A 22,959-nucleotide genomic window follows, 5' to 3' on the forward strand; every position below is an offset into this window, starting at 1 on the left:
CTACAGTCTGCACTTATGAAGACCACAAGATGTAAGTTTGAGGGAAATTACAGATCATAAACATCTGAAAAACATTTCATTGAAGAGTTAGAAGAATTAGCTTACAGTTATGTCAAAAGGAAGTGCTGAAGTACATCCTGCACATAAAACAAAACTAAGGTTCAGCACATCCTTTATATAGAATATGCTGATTAGCTTTTTGAACTTTAATGAGACTGACATTGATGAGGAAAAGTAGTTTACTTTAGAAAGTATTATGGATCTATGATGCTTTTAAAAAGAAGGAATCATGGTATGTCATGTATTTTTTCCTCATAATAGCATAATGACCTTCAACCACATAGAGAACTGATTAATTATTTTATTGCATTTTAAAAGAGTATAAACTGTATTTTAACTTTCTTTTTTAACTGGGCCCACCAGCGGCCGAGTGGTAAAGTCGCTGAACACTGATAGTTTGGTCCAAGGTTTGAATCCCACGAGCGGGCTGGCTGCATGGGTGTTTTCGTGGTTTTCCCCATGTGTAACGTGTATACGAGCCAGTTTCCCTTAGAAAGTCCTCCATGAATGCATACCTCCCCTTAGGCAGATAGAGCTCGAGGCTTTGCCATAATTAAATAACCTAACCTAACCTCTTCTTTAACTATATATATTTTTTTCAGAGTTATTACGACAAAGGCATTATACTGTTTATTAACATTGCAGAGTCATTAGGTTATTTTAAAGCAGGATATGTGAAAAATGAACAGTGCCCTCACTGGGACATTAACCTGGATCTCTTGAAATATGTGCCGAATGTGTTACCGTTACACCATAAAGGCATTCTGGAAGGAGGGAGAAGATATCTTATGCACTCCCTTTTATAAAGGGTGACTGGGTATTAGGGGACCCAATCGCTAAACCCTGTTGGTTGTGAATTATTGCCCGCCAACCTTTTTTAGTTCAGGCGCCACTGTAGTGTAATTAGGTTATTTTGAAGCAGAAGATGTGAAAAATTACCAGTGCCCTTCCCAGGATTTGAACCTAGACCTCTCAAAATATGTGCTGATTGTGCTACTGTTACACCATAAAGACATGCTGGAAGGAGGGAGAAAGTAACTTATAACATTTTAATTCAATAGAATGCATTCTATTGACTCCTACACATCCAGACATACACTTCTTGATGTAAATTGGGGATTATTAATTTTACAATTGAAACCACGCAAACTCTAGATTTTCAATTTAAAATGCAATATACAGTGTGTTTCAAAAATAATATACGTATTACAAAGTGTTATTTTGACCAAACTATCGATAACTGCACCTCGGCTTGGCTATTGGTGGAAAAAAATACATACACTGGTGTGCAAAAATTAAGGACAAGACGGTTTTTCAATATAACTTTGTACAAAAGCTTTCCAAATCAACACATTTAATACCGTAAGATCCCCAATACGTAAGTACATGAGTAATGTAAGCAACACTTACTAAAAGAGAAATCAGAGGGATAAAAAGAAGCTTTATTGAAAAAGTAGCATGGAGCACAATGCAACTGAAGGCCGAAACATCCCTGTGATGTGTGTCCAGCAAGAAACATCCGGTCTTTAATAGGGGATATGATCTCCCCTGACTGCTAGGCAGGTTTCACAGCGTCTGTCCATGCTGAGAATGAGGGTGTCAATGAGTTGTTGAGGCATTGCTGCCCATTCGTCTTGCAGCGCCAATCGAAGCTCCGGAATCATTACTGATGGTAAGGTACGAGCGGCCAAGCGTCTGCCTAGAAAATCCCATACATGCTCGATGGGATTGAGATCCGGAGATCGTGCCGGGCAATCCATACGTTCAATATCCTCACTCTCTAAGAGCTGTTCGGCAGCTACTGTGCGATGACATGGTGCATTGTCGTCCATGAAAAGGAACTGCGGACCCATAGCGCCTCTAAAAAGACGCACATATGGAAGAAGAATCTCGTTACAATAACAGGTCCCGTTGACTGAACCTGCGTCGAAGATGTGAAGGTCTGTACGACTACAAAGCATGATGCCTCCCCAAACGAGAACACCGCCATCTCCATACCTGTCCCTTTCAATGATGTTCAAGGGATGATTGCGGCTTTCCCGCTCTCTCCAGATGAGTATGCGATGAGAATCGCTACTCAGACTGAATCTGCTCTCATCTGTAAAGAGTACTCGTCCCCATTCATTGCCTCTCCAATTCCGGTGTTCCCGGCACCACAGAGAATGCCTTCTCTGATGGGCAGGCGTTAGAGGTACACATCGTACAGGGCGTCGTGCAAACAGACCACCACCATGCAGTCTTCTGGCCACGGTAAAGCGCAATATTGGTCGTCCAATCGCCTGTGTCGTGTGTCTATTTCTCCGGCTGTCTGCCTCCTGTTTCTTCTGGCCTGTAAGGCAATATACCGGTTATCTGCGGGTGTGGTTCCTCGTGGACGACCACTACTAAACCCCCGAATAGCTGTTCCTGTAGTTTGAAATTGTCTCCAAAGTCGTGAAACGATGCTGTGAGCAATTCCGAATTCTGCAGCCACACTTGTCACACTGCAGGCTTCCTCCAACTTCCCAATGATTCGACCTCGGGTAAAAGCATCCAGATGTCATTTAACAGATTGATTATTCGCCATTTCTCGTTGAGGCAGCAACTCGGTGTGATTTTAACTGCTATACGGCGTGCAATCTCTTTGCCAGAAATACTAATCTTACACCGACAACATGCTTTATACTACTCAGACACTCCCCCATTACGTCGACCTGCATATCTGCACATGTGCTACCGTACATCACCTTACTTAATCTCCTGATTGGTCTTTCTGTCCGCTCTGCCTCTTCGTTCAGCTGATATGCTAATTTTTTGACTTCGTTCTTAATTTTTGCACACCAGTGTATTTTATATTAGTAGCCACTAGATGTCAGTTGTCTTCTGTTTTGCGTGGTAACCGTTACATGTTTAAAATGGCTACTCTACAGCAGAAACCATTTTGTGTTCTCGAGTTTGCGAAGTGCAATTCCTTGATTACAGAGCAAAGACGTTTCAAGTTGAGGTACCAAAGTGATACTTCAAATGGGTCGCAGATGGTATTGACAGTTTCTAAATACAGTACAAAGTCTTTAATCCAGACGTCCATAATTCGGACCTCAAAGCTACAAACTCTCTGCGCATGCGTAAACGCATAATGTGTTTATGCACGTGCATATGCATTTATGCATGTGCATAATACCTTTATGCATGCGCATATGCATTTATGCATGTGCATTTAATGTATAACGGATGGTATAAGCTAGGCTAAAATTACCTAATTATCTATTTCAGTTAATGTTGCAGATTGCGCTGTTCCTTAATCCTCTAATTCGATCCGAATTATTATTTTTTGCAGACTGTTAGAGCAGTTTTATAAAAAGTAGGCTTGAACTTTCGATTATGTCAAAAAGAGTTTCCGATTCTGGAGCTGCCAAAGGAGCGAAAGCATGTTTTGATGTCCATCAAACAAAAAGTGGAATTGCTGCAAAAAATGGATAAATGCATATCCGTCTCAGAATTATGCGAGAAGTATGACATTGGAAAGTCAAAAGTATATGACATACCGCTTCTGATAGTGAAGAAAGTGACAGAGAGGTTATTGAAAACGAAAAAATTTCAATTTACAAGTCAGTCAGTATTCTCGACACAGCAATTACAGGACTTGAACAGTGAAATTTTGTAACTGAACAAGAAAGTATGTCTGTTTATAGAATTAAAAAGAAAGTTTTAACACAAAAAATGAAGCAACTTAAACAACTTACATTGAAAGAAATGTTTAATAAAGTAGACAAATAAATATTAAGCTTTTTTTTTTTTTTTTTTTCTTTTTTGTAAATTTTGATACCCTTTAGATCATAATTGTTCTTTATTTCATATTTTAAATTTTGTCATTTCTGTATGCCATCTTACCAGATTTAAATTGATGATCTATAATGCGGAATCGCCGAAGTCCCGACGAGTCCGGATTAAACACTTTTTACTGTACAGGATGTGTACATAAAGCAAAGAACCCTGGCCCCCTCGTGCTCCTGACGAAAATGTTGCATGAATTCAAACTGCTTTAGTCCTTCAAAATCAACTCGTCGTGCCAGTCGGGAGTTACAATTGCCTACAACAACAATTTGGCGTGTTTTGAGACGTTGGTTGGTTATGAAGCTGTACAAGTTACATTTGTTAGGCCCGTATCACACAACGTTTGTTTCACTCGCACAACTGTTTCAGACAATTTTTTTTCACTAGTTTACTATTGAAAGAAAGACGAGCGACTTTTTCCTTCCTTTCCAAAAAAATTGCAAGTTGTTCGTTTTCAACCAATCAGCTATCAGCTTCGAATGCTATCAGCTTTTTTGTAATGAGGAATCAGTTTCCCCTGTGTTAACCCCAAAACGATCTATGGTGATTGGCTGTTGTGACAAAGCAGAAAAATTGTTCCAAACAGTTGTTCTTCCAAAACAAACCTCCGTGTGATAGCAACCTTACAGGCTCTGCGTCCTGATGAAAAACGCAAACGTGTGGCATTTCGTAAAGACATTATTGATGCTATTGACAATGATAACACATTCGCACAACGCATCATTTTCAGTGATGAAGCGAATTTTTATGTTAGTGGTCATATAAACAAACACAATGTTCGAATTTGGGGCCTACAGAACCAACATGCAGCCACTGAACATGTACGAGATTCGTCCAAAATCAATGTGTTTTGTGCGATATCCCAATCATCTGTTTATGGTGCATTCTTCTTTGATGGAAACGTGGTTAACAGTCAGCAGTATCTCGCTATGTTATGAAACTGGTTGTTTCCGAGGCTGCACAAAGACAACTTCATTTTTCAACAAGACAGGGTACCCCCTCACTGGTGTCGCCAAGTGCGTGATTATCTGAATGAAACTCTACCGAGCTGGCGACTTAGCATGCCTCAGCTGGCCTCTACGGTCACAGGATTTGACACTCTGTGACTTCTTCCTGTGTAGTTTCATTAAAGACAATGTTTATGTACCACCACTCCCACAGAACCTGGAAAAGGTGAAGAACCAGATCCGTGCTGTTATAACATAACATGCTTGCCTGAGTATGGAAGGAATTTGAGTATCGATGTGATATTGTTCGCGTCGCTGATGAAAGACATATTGAACATTGAACATCTGTAATCTGAACTTGAGAGGTTCGTACATATGTGTGTAAAGTTTCATATTCGTATGTCAAACAGTTTAATAAATATAAGCATTCGAAATATGTATATTCTTTTTGAAACACGCTGTATATTTCAGTTTAATAATGCTATATTCAGCCTTTTTAACACACAACAACAGATTTAGGGAAAGTAATATTTGTTTTTAAAGTTAATAATGTATGATAGTATGTATTATGTCATTCTCTTGTAGCGTAGTGACTAATAATGACATAAGTATCCAACTAAATGTTTGTTCTTAAAATTTTTTATAAGAATATATATGCATAATTCCAATAAAATTTCCATTTCATTTTAACCTTCTAAAAAGCATGAAATTGATTTTCATAAACATAATTTATAAACAATTCCTTCCTTTAAATAGCATTTATTTTTTCAATTTTGTACTAATTTCTGAAAGTAATGGTAAATTTGAGCTAAAAAAAAAAGTGAATGCTTGGAAGGTACTATATTCTGTTTTAGATGTTTCACATAGTGCTCTCATTATCATTGAATTGTCACGCATACAGAAGAATGAAGACTAATTACAATATAATTTCTATATTATGTTGTAATTAGTTTGAAATCTCTGTATACTTATGTAAATAAAAAACTGCATGCAGATGCTTCATACCTGCTTTAATGAGACCAGATTCACTAGCTGGTCCTCTATGTAAAACATCTTTCACTAAAATACCATCTCTCATATTCCCACATATGTTGAAACCAAGCCCTGTAAAATCATGACCTCGTAGAGCAACTGTAGTTCGAACTGGTTCCTGAGAAGATAAGCAGATTTTAGTATCATAGAACAGTTTGAGAAATTCTAGGAACATTTAGTTTTGAATTTATTAAGTAATCAAACTATGTAGTATTTAATTAAAATTAATTCTAGGAAACAAAAATCTACTTAACAAACTAAAAAATAAATATACTAAACAAAATTCAACCAAATTTTAGGAATATTTAGTTATTTATAGCAGTAACTGTAATTATTAAATAAAAAAACTATATACTGCTCAAATAGAAAGGAAACTAAGTATACCTGTTAAGCTGTACTAGTTTTATATATAAAGATATATTTCTAAAACATATACTGATCATAGCTTCCGATTTTCAATGAAGTTTAGTATGAACAGTAACTAAATTTTACTTAGAGGTGGGACAAGTTGTTGATTTTCAAATCTTGAATCCATACAAGAATTAATAAAACAAGAATGAAAAAGTTTAATTAAATTTTTTTTATTTAAAGCTGGATTTGAAAAATATGTGTTTAGTGAGAAATAAATTTAAGTATATAGTTTTTAAAGATATACCTACACTTATTCAGAAGATACAGATGGAATTTAATGAGATAGTTATGTAAATTAAAATTCTTGAATCTTGTTTCTTTTCTCATAGTGAGAGAAAATATGTTTGTATGATAATTGTTTGACATTTCTATGGGATATTTTTCGATTACAGCAAATGTAAGGAGGAAGGCTATTTCAAAAGTTAATTTAAATAAGTACAACAAATTTGATTTTCTTCAAAAAATTAAGGCAGGAGGTGATATTTAATGTGTTACTATTATAATTTTTGGGGCTAGGATTTCAAAAATTTGAATTATGAAAAATATGTGCAGTTTCAAAATTTTTAAATTTTAATCATTTTTATGGGATTTGTAAGATTTAAGGATATTATCCCTAATTTTTTAAATTTCATGTAGTATTGATAAATTTTCTTAAATTGCATGCCTAAAATAGTTTTTCTTCAAAAATTGCACTGACATTGCATGTTTACGACCATGATCTAGGAGTTTCAAAATTTTCTGAAAATAAACATTAGGGCAGAACTGTGGGAATGAATTTCTGTAATGCAAAAGAATGCATGTAATTTTGAAGTTTGTAAAGTGAAAAACAGTTTAAAAATAATCTGCATTTGAAACCAAAAGACTGATCAGGAAAAGATGGTTATATAAAATCAACATTTTTTCTCAACTAATGTACTATCTCTCATATTCCCTGTTAGATTCATTCATCATTCTCTGTTAGATTTTTTTAGTATATCTTTTCTTTGCATTAATACAGTTTTTTATACTATTAATTTTCCCCTATTCATAAGATTTCTTTTCTGTACACCAGAATGTAAATAACTGAGGGTGTGTGAGAAATATCTGTAAATTGCATAAACCAACATATAATGGCATCCCTTGGGAATATTTTAGTCATTCTACAATAAGTAAGTGATTTTTGACCCTTACTTAATTTACTGTTGTTTATAAAATTCATATTGTTTTGCATTTTTGACACCACCATACATTGTTTTCATACATTGTTTTTTTTATACTAAGTTTAGTTAAATTGGTGCTACAAGATGTAATTTTTACTAAACCTTTTAGTAAAGTTTTATCTCTTGCCTGTATTTAAAGCTCACAAAGAAGAGAATTATTGTAAAGTACAGGAAGGATTAACAGGTCAGTTTAATGGCTAATTAGGTTTATCTTTGCAAAGTGTGATAGAATTATAAAACTTCAACGTTTATATTGTATTTTTAGAATAATATTGAATTGATTTTTTTCCCTTACCACTGTCAGGCAAGTGTCATCCAGAGCTCGTTGCTTTTTTCCTGCTCCTCCTCCAAATGTAAAAGGATTTTTGCCACTTTTCAATTTCTTTCCTTTAGTAGAAAGTTCAGACTGCTGGAAAAAATATAGAAGTGTGATGTATATTTCAAACAGGAATTAATTTGCTAATGTTGTAGGTATTAATTTACATAAAGAATTTTCATATATTATTAGTGAGATAAGCAACTGAACAAGAAATTAAATTTCTAAAAATTAGAGAACAGACTTGTGCAAAAAACAGTATGGAAATTTATATTAAAATTCTCGTAATTGCCTAAATTCTTCCAAAATCATAAGTTGATATTTCATTTTTCTTTTGAGAAAAGTAAATGTTTAATGGACATCTGCTTCACAAAGTATAATTTTTTGACTAGTTTTGACTGTTTTAGTTACTTGAGCTGTTTATTGTCATTTATTATAAATAAATAATATTTTATATTGATAAAGACATTATATTCATACATTAAAAATCAGTTTTTGTTGTTAAAAACCTAAAAGTTCTGCATCAAAATAATAAATCAATAAGCATATAAAGGTTTTCATACAGAAACTGAACATTTAACTTCATAAAATGTTTCCAGTGCTTTCAAGACTAGGATTAAAGCCACAGGCTGACGTTTCCTTGTCAGCTATGAAGATTTTAACAAATTAACACTTTAATGTAAAAACAAATTTCAGATTTTAGTTAAATGTTTTACTTTTTACAAAAACAAAAAGTATAAATAATTGTACATAGGGGAAAAAATTAAATTTAAAAAATCTTAAAAAAATTCATAAAGTATAAAAACTACATAATAAGTAAATTTAAATATGTGGCAGAATTTATGCTAGAAGCTACTACACATTATTTTCTTCTTTCACCTCAATTGATGTTTTAGAAACTTTTAACGCCAAGTGATGATTTTTCAAAATAGTTTTTGCATAAGATTTATGATTAAATTCTCTTTAAAGGTTTTCCCTTTTAAGGAGATAGTCATTAACTATGAAATATGTTATACATTCAAAGGAATATTGTTCATCAAACTGAAAGCTTGTTCAGCTTCAGTCATACTGTTTATATAGTCTCAATACTGAGTTTAGCTTACTTTATTTACAGTACTTACTGTAAAGTACACTGCTTACTTAGCAATTTCATTATGCAATTTTCCTCTTAAAACAATCTCGATGAAATCTCCAAAATAAAATTTTTTTATTTCATGCTTTAATACAAAGTTTAATGTTCGTCAGTGTAAGATAATGACATGCAAGATAAGTTTTTCTTGAAATAATTAACAAAAAAAAAAAAAAAAAAAAAAAAAAGCAGCTGGCAAATAAGACACTATTTTAATAAGGAAAGTTATGCAAGCCTCCTATAGCCTCCACTGCTTATGGCCTTACAATGGTGTCAGGAGACATTTTGGTGAATCATTAAAAATTTTTTAGATAATTTTGTTTTGTGTATAAATATATGCCTTTTTTTAGAGTAATTAAATAATATTAAATAATTATATGTTTGTTTATTTGTTCTGTTCCATAGCTACAGTACTGTCTTCTAAGATTTATCTTTTTCTTCCCTTTTTTTTCAAACAAGTAATTACATGCCTGTGGATTAAAATTCTAGAATGTTTAGATTGATACAAGCATCACATAATTTCGTGGTTTTTAATAACAAAATCCCAGCTTAGATTATTTGAATAATGCATAATGTTAAGAATTTATTAATATAATATATATAATGTTAACGAATTTAAACTCTAGTCAAAAATAATATTATAACAAATTTTTACATCTGTTTTAGTAAGTATACATTGATTTTATGCAACAGTATTTTAAATAACAAAGATGAAATATAAATTTTCTTATAATAAATATTGGGGAATCAAAATGAGCAGAGCATATCTTATTACCTTTAATGACCGTATAGAATTTTTCTTATTAATGGATGACCTTGTTTTACCTGGAAATAAAAAGAAATAGTATACATTTATAAATATAAATGCACTATGTGAACTGTTGCTGTTTGTTTTGAAAAGGAACATACCAATATAAAATTTTAAATTAGTCAGAAACTTTTAGATAGATTTTGCAGAAGGCTGTCTAGATTTCAGGTGCGACTAGATATTAATTCTGGTTCTCTCTCAGTGGACTAGAGAGGCTAGGCTAGTGTGTTAATATTTTATACAATTATTAATAATGACTTAAGAAATAAAAACATTTCTGATGCAATATTAAAATCAAACACACCCTGATTGATTTTAATCAATCAGGGTATGTTATATGAACAACACCCTGAACCTGAATAAACTAGAGTATACACTGATGGCTCTAAAAAGCAAGACAACACTGGGGCTGGTGTATACAGTAAACAACTTTATTCCATATGTATTCCTGTGGAACACTTCATGTTGAATTTTGATGCAGAGATCTTTGCAATCTCACTGGCTCTGAAAAACCTCAAAATAAAGATCGATTGTTTCTCTAAAGCAGTTATTCTAGTTGATTCCAAAGCAGCCATTCAGGCTGTAGTTATAAATCGACACAGATACCCAGAATTATCTAAGAAATAAGACAAACCTTGAACTCTCTATATAAACTCAACAATCGTTTTCCAATGGATCCCTTCACATATAGGTAACGAAAAGGCAGACTCACTAGCCAAGAGAGGTACACTTGACCACAAGACAGCAAACCACTTCCTCCAGAGTCACTTAAAAAGCATATTTTGAGGAAATTAATGTATACTCTTAAATCTGATCTGGAAGCAAAATCTACAGGCAAATCCTGGGCTAACATTCAAGACACATGGAAAACGTTTTGTCAAAAACCCCGTTAAGAGGCTGTGCGAAACTTCAGACTGTAAACAGCCCACGATTGAACGGTACATCATCTTAATAAAATTGGCATCCTTCCATCTAGTCTATGCCAAATTCTCAATTCGGGCATCACGAATGCAGAGGATCTTCTTATATGCTCAGAACTAGGTAAAGAGTCTCAAGAACGTGGTGAGATAAGTAAACTATACTGGAATGTCAGAGCTTTCATGAAGTCCGTGTAAAGACTACATCTCTTATGTTCCTTTCCTAGCTGTTTAAATTTTTAACTTTTTACTTTTGTTCCCATGTTCATTTATTCTGACTCTTACTTTTAATGTTTGTTCTTTTTTATTATTTATCATTGTTTTTGTATGATATTTTGAGCTATTTTATATGTTTGGATTGATCTTTCCAATAAAGCCACGTGTGACAATATAATTTCAAACTGATTAATAATAAAACTAAAAAATAATCCGTTTTGCTGACTTCGTATTCTGTTTGAGAAAAAAAATGTTTTTAATTAATTATTTATTACAAAATGCATGAGAAAAAAATATATATATTTATAATATGATCACTTTGATTTCTCTTTATCCCTTTTTCATAAGCGTTATTAACCATTACCATACTTATCAGCCTTTAAATATTATTAGTCTTCGCATTCGGAATACAATAAATAAACTTTGTCGTGAGGACCACTTCCGAAAGCAAGACATTTCTGGAAACATAAATAAACACTGGTGCTGAATTTCACCTCTCTAAAACGATCACCGCTGCCATCCGTACGCGGTTGTCTTAGAAGGGATTTAATTTTTATTCGTACCTAGTCCTCTTCGGTAAAACTCACTCCACGCCATTGTCTAGTTCATTTAAGTATTCTGGCAGAAGTAGAATGTAAATTATTGTTTCAAACAAATAAATAAACACAGGAAAACTGAATGAAATATTATATAAAAATATAAATATTTTTATCGTTCCAAGAATATTTATTCGGGATTCTAAGCATAAAACCATGGCCATTAATAAAGTGTTTAGTAGTATAATTTCTTACAACTTTGTACTAAAATATAGTATAGTGTAGTAAAAGATGGTTTACTTCGATAATGTCAAGCTGTTCCAAAAATTCTCTTTAAACTCTTTTTCTTTCTTTATTTTTTTCAAAACTTCATTTTAGATACTATTGCAGTGCGTGCTATGGTTTGTTAGTTATTTTTCTGGTCATGGTAAGTTTGGTCACAATAAGCATACTTCCAAGAAAAACATGAAGATATGGATATTTAGGTACTGCAGAATTATTTCAGTTGTTGCAAAAAATATTATGCGCTATGGGATCGTTGATGTTCCTTTAAATAATGACTCCAGATAAGCAGGAAGAAATAAACAATAAACAATTTATTAGGAAAATAAGCAAAATAATAGTACACTCAACACAATAACGGCTGGAAATAACTCACGGAGAACGCAGATATTTAGCCATTGCTCCTGAACATACGAAATAAATTGTAAAGTTCCTGAAATCACACTCAGAGTAAACCCTAACACGCAATTCAGCAAACTACTAAGTCTCACAGTATATAATCTCTATTGATTCACAAATGAATTCCCCAGCTCTCCGACCCGACTTTCCGTATACTCTGGAGCAGAGGCTCTGGAAACTTTTGGAAGAATCAATCGTATGGATTCGAAAATGTGTTTTCATGAATCTTCTGAAAAGTAGCCAAGTTAACGAGAAATCCTTAAGTATGTTCAGAAACAAAATTTTCTATATCTCTAATTAAGCTATTTTTACAATTCCAAAACCGTTGCATTGAAAATTAAAAGATCTATAATTCAATGCAAGAGCATAAACACTTAAATACAAGACGTGACCGCAAATTATATTAAACCCAAAATAACCCACAAAATTACCACTTTAAAACAATAAATAAGTAAAACAATATAACAAAAATACATAAAATCAAAAAAACAATAAAGAGGTTTAAAATATTTTCAAATATTCATAACATCGCCCTCTTCTTAAGGAATGCACGTCCCAGTCAGTGCAATCCCCAACACCAGGGATAGCAAATTCTCATTACCATAATAAGACGTAAGTCTGCTGTAGTGCACTACTCTAGATTTAGAAGGAGAAGTTCTTTGTATACGCACCATTACGTCGTTCATTTTCTTGATCACACGGTAGGCCTTTCTCACGATGTCTGTAGCGTGGGAGAGATTCCGCGACGACACATAGGGTTGTAGAGCCAGGCGTTATCTCCTGTCTTGAAGTCCCTCTCCGTCGACTTGGCATCATATCTCGTCTTCATCCTCTCGGTGGTTGTGCTGATCCTTCTCCTTGTGAACCGAAGAACATCTAACGATTCCTGCAGATCTGCCAGTTACTACTCATACGAATAAGGCGTGTCCGGAGAGTAGGTCACATGGCAGATGAAGATCACAGCCAAAAATCATTTGCAATGGCAAAAATCCAGTATTTTCATGAATGGAACACCTGCAAGGTAACAGGAATAAAGGCGGTGTTCGGTCCCAGTCTGGGATACAAATCGAGAGAAATAGTCCAACATTGCTCGACTGAATCTCTCCACCATATCATTCTACTGTAAATGTAATGGAGTAGTTTCAGTTTTTTTTCATTCCTAGAATTCTCTAGTCCTTTAAATATAGAAGATGTGAAGTTTTATTCCTTGGTTAGAATGAATAAGGATAGGCACTCCAAATCGTGAAATCAACTTTTCTACTAAGACTTGCAACGGTTGAAGCTTCTTGATCAGGAATGGCACAAGCTTCAGGCCATCGACTGAAGCAATACATGACAACTAAAATATATTTGTTACCCTTAGTTATACGAGGTTTAAAGGACCTAGAAGCAAGCCAACGAATGATGCTCCCCCATTATAACGTAGAAATCTTCCTTGGATACATGTTTGCTAGCCTTTCCGAGGTCCACATGCGTCACATGATTTTGCACCACTTTTCTACATCTGCTTTGGCTTTGCCCCAGAAGAAACGTTCACGAATTTTGTGAAGTGTCTTCGTTATATCAAAATGGCCTACAGTAGGGCTGCTGTGCATCTCTGACACTACGCACTTTAGATCTTAGTATAATAAGCTGCCATTTGAAACTCTTTCCGTCCTGAGCTTCCCATTTGCGGTAAAGAACCATTTCCATCTCGCAGGTGGAGAGAATACCACAAGTCCAGTATCTTTTCGTTGTCGGACTAAGGGATGCTATTTCTTGCCAGATGAATTTCTCGTTCGTTGTTTCCATAAATTCATTAATGGCCTCAATTCAGGATCTTCTATTTGAGCCTTTCTCAGTACTTCGCTGATACAGGGATTAGTCTCTGATGTCAAAATGGCCACATTTTAACTTGGCTTTCGAACAGTGTTTGCCCTTTTCTATACAACGTCTTCTTGAAAATGCATCGGCATTCCCATACAAAATTCTTTGCTATGTCGAATTTCCATGTCATATTCCTGCAAACATTGTAACTATCTAGCCACTTTAACTTCCACAATTTAAAATCAAGCAACCGATCTAATTACGCATTGTCGGCGCGTCAGAGGAATTTCCGACTATAAAGGTAGTGGCAGAAATGCTCTACTGCCTTCACGACAGCTAATAGCTCTTTCTTGGTGACACAGTAATTTCTTTCTGATTTAGAGAGACTTTTGCTAAAATAGGCAGTGACGTATTCCTGGCCATTAATTTCTTGTGAAACAACAGCTCCATGCCTTCATTACTGGTGTATATATCTAGACAACTATATCTAGACTGGTGTCTATATCTAGTCGTATTCTGGTTGGAGATAACCCAATACAGAAGAGGCAGTCAAAGCATTCTTCAGCGTTTTAAATGCTTCTTCACACACATACGTCTGCGAAAAATTTTGGCTAGTTTCTGTTAGGTAGTGCAAAGACCTTGCAATTTCAGAAAAACCTTTGATAAATATTCTGCAGTAGGTGCAGACGCCAAGGAAACTTCTTGAGGGCGTCAACAGTCACGAAAAGCTTTGATTTTCTCATGATCTGTGCGTACACCTTCGGCACAGTTAATATGAACATAACTAATTTCTTGACGAAATAATTTACATTTGGAAGGACTGAGCCTTAAGTTAGCTTCTCTGAGCTTCTATGGTATTTTTCGGAGTGTTTCTAACTCTCGTACTTCCTTCGTACGTAAACATTTTATCTCACAAAAGTCTTTGTACACTTCAAAAAAATCTTGACATATTAGTAAATATTTTCATTTTTCGTTAAATTAATATTTAGTAGGATATCCTTTAGCATCCACAACAGCTTTTAAATGTCTGGGAAAAGATTTTACTAGTTTTTTGTAATTTCTGTATCAATGTTCATCCATTCTTCCATCATGACTGTTTTGAGTTCGCTTTTCATTTTGATATCGTGTTTTCGTACTCTAACCTCCAATTCTTTCCAAATGTGTTCTATGCGGTTCTGAAGACTGAGGTGGTGTTTTCAAAATCTATGGACAATTATAGAGACACCACAGGCGAACGTTGAGCGCCGTATGCTTAGGATCGTTATCATGATTAAAAATAAAATTGTCTCCAATACCCAAATTTTCGACTGATAATTTTAAATTATCTCTTAAACTATTTAAATAAAGAGAATGATTCATTATGCCATCAGTAAATACCAAATTACCTAGTCCTGATGTTGCACCCCCACACAAGAACACCTCCATCGCCATGCTTAACTGTTCCAACTAAGTTAAAATGAAGTTTCTCATTTTTTCTTCTCCATACAGTTATTCGACCATCCGAACCAAAAATGTTAAATTTGCTTTCGTCAGCAAATAGGACGTTATTCCAGTACATTTCGGGTGTATTTATCATTGATTTTGCGAATGAAAGCCTAAGCTTTCTGTTTTTTCTCGCTAACAAAAATATTTTTAAGGGGCAGAACGCCCATCTAATCCAGCTTCTCTGAGAACTCGTCGAACAGTTTCAGATGAAATTGAAGTAGAAAACTTTGCATTAAATTCTGCAGAAACTTTTACAGCATTCAAACGTGGGTTTTTCATAAATTTTCTAATAATAAATCTGTCATCACGTTTAGTTAACTTTCTCGGTCGACCTTTTCTTACCTTGTTTTCAATCCGATTTTCTTCTTTAAAGCGTTTTATCACATACTGCACTGTAGAATGGGATAAATTGACTAATTTAGCGGTATTTCGAATTGATTTACCACTACTTTGGTGAAAAATTATCAACTTTCGAATGCTATTTGTAATTGCGACCCATTTTTCAATAATAAATAGAATATTATGAAGTAAACAATAAAAAATTAAAGCAAAGATTTTTTAAATGCTACCACAATGCAAAAATTTAAAAAAAATGATAATTCTAATTTTGATTTTATCCAAAAATATTTCAGTGTACGAAGACTTTTGTGAGATAAAATGTTTGTCATTTTTTTTATTATTAATTTCTCAAAAATAAAATTTCGCTATATTTAAAAAATATTTCATGTAATTTTGTTACGAATAGATTATAGGTCTTATTATTTAAATCTCATTCAGAAAGTTTACTTTTAATTAATGGATAGAGCCCTATTTCAATGAAAATCATAAGCGTACGAACACTTTTGGGAGCCACTGTATGTGCTGATAAATTTATAAAAAACGCGCTGTACGTGCGTATGTATTACGTATATGTACTCATATATGTAAGATGCAAACGTAATGTGCACCAGCATTTTTCCATGCTTTGGCATTTTCTCTCCATTCACGGTTTGTAGATTTAGGAATGAAGCTGTTATACAGTAGGTGATCGTTCAACTGCCGATATATATTAGTTCATAGAATAGTCACGTTCGCTCCGGTGTCTACTATCATACGAGATGGAAGACCGTTTATTTTTCCTTGCACGCAAAGCCCTTGATCCCGCCGTGAACAGAAAATGTTTGAAAAACACAGTTTCCCTGCAGCCACTTATCGAGGCCTTTATTTCTGTCTTGAGTTCAGCGGCATTTCCGTTGACAGAGTTCATCTTGACGGAACTTGCAGCGATCATTTCCATTATAGTTCTCAGCTGTCCTCCCATCTTTCTGATTACTGGCATTCAATGAAATCGAAAATTCTGACACTAGTTGTTCTGAGCTACGGTATCGTTAATGTTTCTTTAAATAATAATCTAGATAAACAAGATGAAATAAGCAATTTATTAGAAAAATAAGTACAATAAGTAGCACGTACAGCACACTAATGGCTGTAAATTACTGAAGGAGAACGGGTATATTTAGTAATTTCTCCGTACGAAAAATCGTGAAGTTTCTCAAATCACCTTCAGGTTAAACCCTAGCTTGTAATTCAGTTAGCCACTAATTCTCACAGTAAAATCTCTACTTATTCACAAATGAACTGCCCAGCTCTCCGATCCGTATTTATATTCTGTAGCAGGGGCTCTGGAAACTTCAGAAAAAATTGGTTGTAGGGATTCAAAATGTGTTTTCGCAAATCTTGCAAAAAGTCACGAAATTAATAAAAAATTGCAACTTGGCGAAATGCTCTTCAGGAACGAAATTGACTATATCTCGAGATGAGCTGTTTTTACAATTCTAAAACTGTTTCACTCAGAAGTGAAAGATCTATAATTCTATGCTACATATATACACTTAAATACAAGAGATAAGGCCACAAATTACGTTAAACTCAAAATAAGCAAAAAAATTACCATTATGAAAACATAAGTAAAACAATAGAATATATTACAACAGTACAGAAAACCAAAATAAAGGATTGCAATATTTGCAACAGTATCTTTAATTTCCTTTTCTAGATAGCACAGTAAATGGAAGGTAAAATGTCAAAATATGTAGTTTCAGTTCTAAACATAGATTAAAACAATTAGATTTATAAACATTAGATTTAAACACAGGATAAAACATTAGATTTAAAACAAGCTAGATGTAATTTATTTTGGCATTTCTTTTTTAAAGCGGTTCTTGAGCTTTAGTCGCCAAAGACTTAAGCGATAACTGCTTTATAATATTAGTATTTAAAAGGAAAGTCTATTTTGACTGTAAATCAATACTGTGAGGTCAAATAATCTTTTTTAAATAATTTTCCTTTCTGTGCAAATTAAAGGCAAGGAATTTTTTTTTTTTTTTTTTTTTAGTCAGAAGTATTGTACATAGTTTATTTTAAAAATATAAGAGATATAATTTTCATCTGCACATGAAACTGCTAATTTTATATTAAGATGAAATCCAACTTTTCTAAAATGCTGAATATCTCACCTTTGTCTACAGTTTCTCCATCATCTCCTTCTTGTTCCTTGAAATATGGATTATCAAAAGCAAAATCTGTTTGTGCTTTCTGTTGCTGATTCTGGTACTGATTTTCTTTTCTCTTCGCAGGTCCTGCAAAGGATCATGGATATATGAAAAGTCAGAACTGAGTTATCTTTGCTAATTATGAAATGCATAAATGAAAGTTATGAAAATGAAGGGTTATGAAATTATGAAATGATGGAGTAATTTTAAATAAAAAAATTCTTTATATCTTTTTCTCGACGACAAAACACGCTTATTGAAAAACACAAATAAAAATTTCAGAAAAAGATTTGTAATTATTTCAAAAATAGTCTATAAAATAGTATTTATAGGTATATTTAATAGGCATTGAAGTTTCGTTTCCAAGATTCTTGTCATATTCTAACCATTTTTATAATTTTAACTCGTTTCTATACCAATAAGTCATTTATCCCTCCTTACCGCGTGCCTTCTTGGTGTGCTGGAAGGACGCCCGGCAAGGAATCAGGAGTTCGAATCATAGCGAAGGCATTGCACATTTTTCATATTACTGACTTCGACGAACCTAATGACTCTACAGTAGCGTCCGAACTAAAATGTCGTAGATCATAATTCTTCACCACCAGGACTTGACGACAGGCTTCCCTTCTACCAAATTGCCGTTCACGTGTAAAAATTGTAAGGAATTTTTTTCCCCTCCTTTCTGAGTGTCCTCGGGGTAACTGGAAGCACGTCCGTCTGGAAGTCGGAAAATCTTAAGTTCGAATCCCGGTTAGGGCACTGCATATTTAGCATAGCACTGCATAGGAATTTCTTGCCCCGACACATCTAATGACTCTAGAATCTTAGGCAGATAGCCTTAATATGTTTTGCTGTATTCAAATAATCCACAAGTTCCTAAAGGTCTGATTATTCTAAAAATAAGATTTTTTTTTTCTGTTTCTATGTTATTAAATATGATCTTTTAATATTTATTCTTCTATTAACTATTGCTGACTTTCTTTTACTCTTTCTCCCTCCCCCTTTTAGACAGATACATTTTCGTAATTTCACATACTACATAGACTTAATTTTCCAAAATATGATTTTTTTACTTCTTTTCTATTTTTAAATATGATCTTCTTTCAATAATGATTTTAAATTATTTCTGACTTTCTTTTACAATTGGATACATTTTCATAATTTTCGCTGCTTCTCATATATCTAATTATTCCAAAATATGATCTTCCTTTGCTATTCTTCCGAAAAACAATTCTATTTTGAACGGGGCCTAAAAAAGAATGATTTTCCTTTCAGTTAATCATCAATGAACTTGGGTTGATTTCAGAGAGTATATTTCTTGAATCTAAAATTATATGATCTAAATTGACCTGACTATCTTTAAGATTTCTAAAAGTTTATTTATTATAACTGTTAACAGTGTCATGTGGAAAATATTTACTTACCGTATCATTTTCATCTGAATCGGAAATAAGAAAAGAGAACATAAAACTGTGTTTTTATCTCATGTTGTTTAGAGCATCTTGTAACTCCTTCACAAATTAGAAATTTTATTTTTTCAACCCGGCCCGAAATGGTAGCTTAAACTAAGAGCAACCCAAACAAGGGCAAAACAAGAGTTATGCGAAGTAATCCAAAGTGAGAACTAAATAAAAAGTATCGCTTGAATTAATTCCAGATGAAAATACTCATTAAGTTCAAATAACAGATTTCTTTGAGTAATTTATTCTTACCACTGATGCAGTGAAAGTATTTCATCCAATAGTATAACAAAATTTGTATCAAGATATAGAATTCGTGTGGAACATCGATGCCAACTGCAACAGCGAAAACACAATATCTGTAGACGGCGAAAACACATCTTTAGACTTACGACTAGAGATAAGCTTGGTAAAATCATCATAATATGTAATCATAGCATCACAATATCTTTCAACGGCGAAAACACAATATCTTTAGACTAGAGATAAGCTTAATAAAATCATCATGTGAGTAATTTTACAAATATAATTTAGCAACTTTCTCTGGAAATGAACCAGTAAAAAATCGAAAACCTCAAGATATTGTGATAAGGACCAAGGCGTTTGAATTACGGAGTACCTTTGCAATTAAATGCAATTACCTCCACATCTTCGTTCAGAAAAATGAAATGAATAAGAGAAAGCAGTAGCTAAAGTAATCGAAAGAAGCAGATTAGCTAAAAATCAAGAATCGTAGAGAGCCCTCTTGTTTGGACACAGGAGGAGAGAACAAGCATTGATCACAATTGAAGGCGATTAGCCCCCCGTCGCGAGTCAACTGCTTGCGCTCGGATACAATGGAGAGGCAACCGGAACGCAGAGAGCGTGGATGGTTGCCATGGAGACGAGTCAGCTGATAGAGAGGCGCGGTAAACCGGGCCTCGGGAAAGGTAAGGTAACTGTATTCAAGCTATGAGCTAAGAGCCTTGGGATGGTTGTGATAAGGTTACATAAAAGAAGAAGAGACTGAAGATTAATATGGACAAGAATGTCACGTGAGAATAAGCTGAAAATTATTATTTTTTAACTTACAAACACGTTTTCAATAGTTGTTAAAATAGTCTTTATTAAAATAATTAAATCGTTGGCAATGTTAAAAACGCAAGCTCGAGAACCACGAATTGCTCTCGCACGTAAAATGTATAGAATTTGATTTTTTGATATAGATAGGTTTTTTCTCTGCAGAATTGTATGTAGCCATTTTTTTAGCATTCAATAAATTTTATTATGATGTGTTTTGTTTTGAACCTGATGTCACAACCCAGGTTTTGCATAGCGGTTCTACACCACAGCAGTAAATATTAAAAGTTGGCGGCAGCTTTTAGGGATTGTTCCTGAGAGTAAATTTAGGAACGGGCATTTTCGCCTGTGAACTTGAGTTTTATGTGAACAGTAAAGACTTTCTTCTCTTCAAGAACGATCTAGTTTTGCTTGCGAGGACAGTTCGCGTGGTGAAGCCTCTTCAGTGACAAGTGACAGTGTGTCAGAAGGGAACACCGGAGGAAGCGTGATCTAGTGCCGCAAAATAGTGAAATTTCCCGGAAGAATATCCAAGTAATGCCAGGAGAGTCAATCGAAGGCGTCTTCAAAATTGGTGAGTACCATTTTTGTGATTTTGGAGAAGTTATGCCAGTTATTCGAGACTAGGCTTATATTGGATATAGAGCAGGAAACGGTTGCCTCTTAATTAGCATTTTTTTTTATATACGCTTTGTTTGTAGGCATAGGTATTACCATTAAGTGTTGTAAGGCAATTTGCGTTCAGAATTGTTAGGGAATTATTCAGTTTTGGAGAGATAGACCTGTTGTTGTTTTTGTATTATTGTTTTTCGGGGTAGGTTATTTTTCTTTAATTTTCCATAATGGGTGAGTTTATGAGGAAATTTACTAAAGCTCTGCTATTGGAGTTAGCGGAGGAGTTTGAAACAAATGTGTCTCAGGCAAATAGAGTAAGAGAAATTAGGCAGGCTATTCTAAATGCCGAGGACTATGAAGAAGAAGCTGCGAAAGAATACGCGGCAAGAATTTGGGCTGCGGCTGAGCAGAGAAAAGCAGAAGAAAAAGCCGAGCAAGAGAGAGCAGAGCGGGAACGTGAACAAGAGAGAGCAGAACGGGAACGTGAACAAGAGAGAGCAGAACGGGAACGTGAACAAGAGAGAGCGGAACGGGAACGAGAGCGAGTTTTTGAATTGGAAAGGTTAAAACTGATGAATGTGGTTCAGACTAATAGCCTAGCTTCCACGGTTTCGAAAGTTGAACAATCTAGAGAAGAAAAGGTTAATTTGAAAGATCTAGTACCGCGTTTTGAACCGAGTAATATAGATATTTCATTATTCTTTATGCTATTTGAGAAACAAACTCAAAGAGAGAACGTTAATGAGATTGATTGGGTCTCGCAATTAATTCCTTTATTACCTTACGATGTAGGCCAGTTAATAGTGAAAGAACCAGCGGATAAAGGGAATGATTATCAGCATTACTAAGAAATTACTCATGCATTAAGAAATTACTCATTGCATTAAGAAATTACTCATGCAGAGATTCAAGCTTAGTTCTTGGGCACTAAAAACAAAATTTGAAGAACATTCTAGAAAAAACGGAATGTTATGGGTGGATTTAGTGTATGAATTGAGAGTGTATTTAGAGAGTTGGTTGGATTCAGTAGAAGTTCAAGATTTTGAAAGTCTTAAGGAACTTATGCTCACTGAGCAAATTAAGCGGCGAGTCCCTCTAGAAATAAGAGAGCACTACTTAGACAATTGGGAAGAATTTAAAACAACTTCCATTTTAGCAGAGAAATGCGACAAGTATGAGGCTTTGCGAAGAGATACGAGGAAGTTAGAACAGAGAGCGGGGTTAAAGAAACCATTTGAGAAAGATAGAGAGCGGTATGTAAATTCTAACTGTAGTTATAATCAGAAAAGTAGTGGTCATCACAGAATTAAATCAGAGGAGCATAGAAAAGTGGAGGCTCCTAAAAAAAAGCAAGTTTTCAATGAAGCAGGTTTCGAGAAACGGCGGAAAATAAGGTGTTACCAATGTGGAAAGGACGGACATATCCGACCTAACTCTCCTTCGCTGGAAAAGAATAAGGCTAATCTGGTGAATAATCTAGGAACGGAGAGTTTAGGAAAATGTTTTGAGCCGTATTTCAAGAAAGCAGTAATTAATGGGATAGAGAGAGAATATCTGAGAGATACTGGAGCTGGTATAGATCTGTGTAATAGTACTTGGATTAATACTAATGACTTATTAGGGGAAACTGTATGGGTGAAACAGCCTTTGGACACAGAATGTAAATGTTTACCTTTGGCGAAAGTCACCATTGAAGGTGATTTTGATGTGGTCACTACAAAGGCAGCGGTTACTCCGGTAGAGTTAGATAAAGAGTACTATTTGTTAGGGAATGAAACTGCACAGTTGATTGAGGAAATTAGGGAACGACCGGTTCTTTTGAATGCTGTGGAGACTCGTAGTCAGGCGCATGCGCGCAGGAGTTTAGAGAGAGAGTGCAAAAGACTTAGATTCCAGATCGGAAGAAAAGAAAGAGATAGCAAATGAAAGGGCCGTCAA

The 22,959-nt window shown here is 34.4% G+C and overlaps 1 protein-coding gene across 2 annotated transcripts in view; it reads right to left on the bottom strand.

Moving 5' to 3' along the window:
* Positions 1-22,959, bottom strand: part of LOC118199314 (uncharacterized) — a 135,227-nt gene that overhangs the window by 7,610 nt on the left and 104,658 nt on the right. The window contains exons 2-5 of one of the 2 annotated variants that reach the window (XM_085813253.1): positions 17,852-17,974; positions 9,683-9,732; positions 7,758-7,868; positions 5,826-5,970 (exon numbers count right to left, since the gene is read on the bottom strand). In XM_085813253.1, coding sequence (XP_085669379.1) covers positions 5,826-5,970; positions 7,758-7,868; positions 9,683-9,732; positions 17,852-17,974 — 429 coding nt within the window. Of the gene's footprint in view, positions 1-5,825; positions 5,971-7,757; positions 7,872-9,682; positions 9,733-17,851; positions 17,975-22,959 lie in introns of both variants that reach the window. The other variant, XM_085813252.1, reaches the window with a different exon arrangement.

Source organism: Stegodyphus dumicola, chromosome 3 (genome assembly GCF_044657685.1).
Source record: "Stegodyphus dumicola isolate Sdum_Otavi_A_Nest chromosome 3, ASM4465768v1".
NCBI lineage: Eukaryota > Metazoa > Arthropoda > Arachnida > Araneae > Eresidae > Stegodyphus > Stegodyphus dumicola.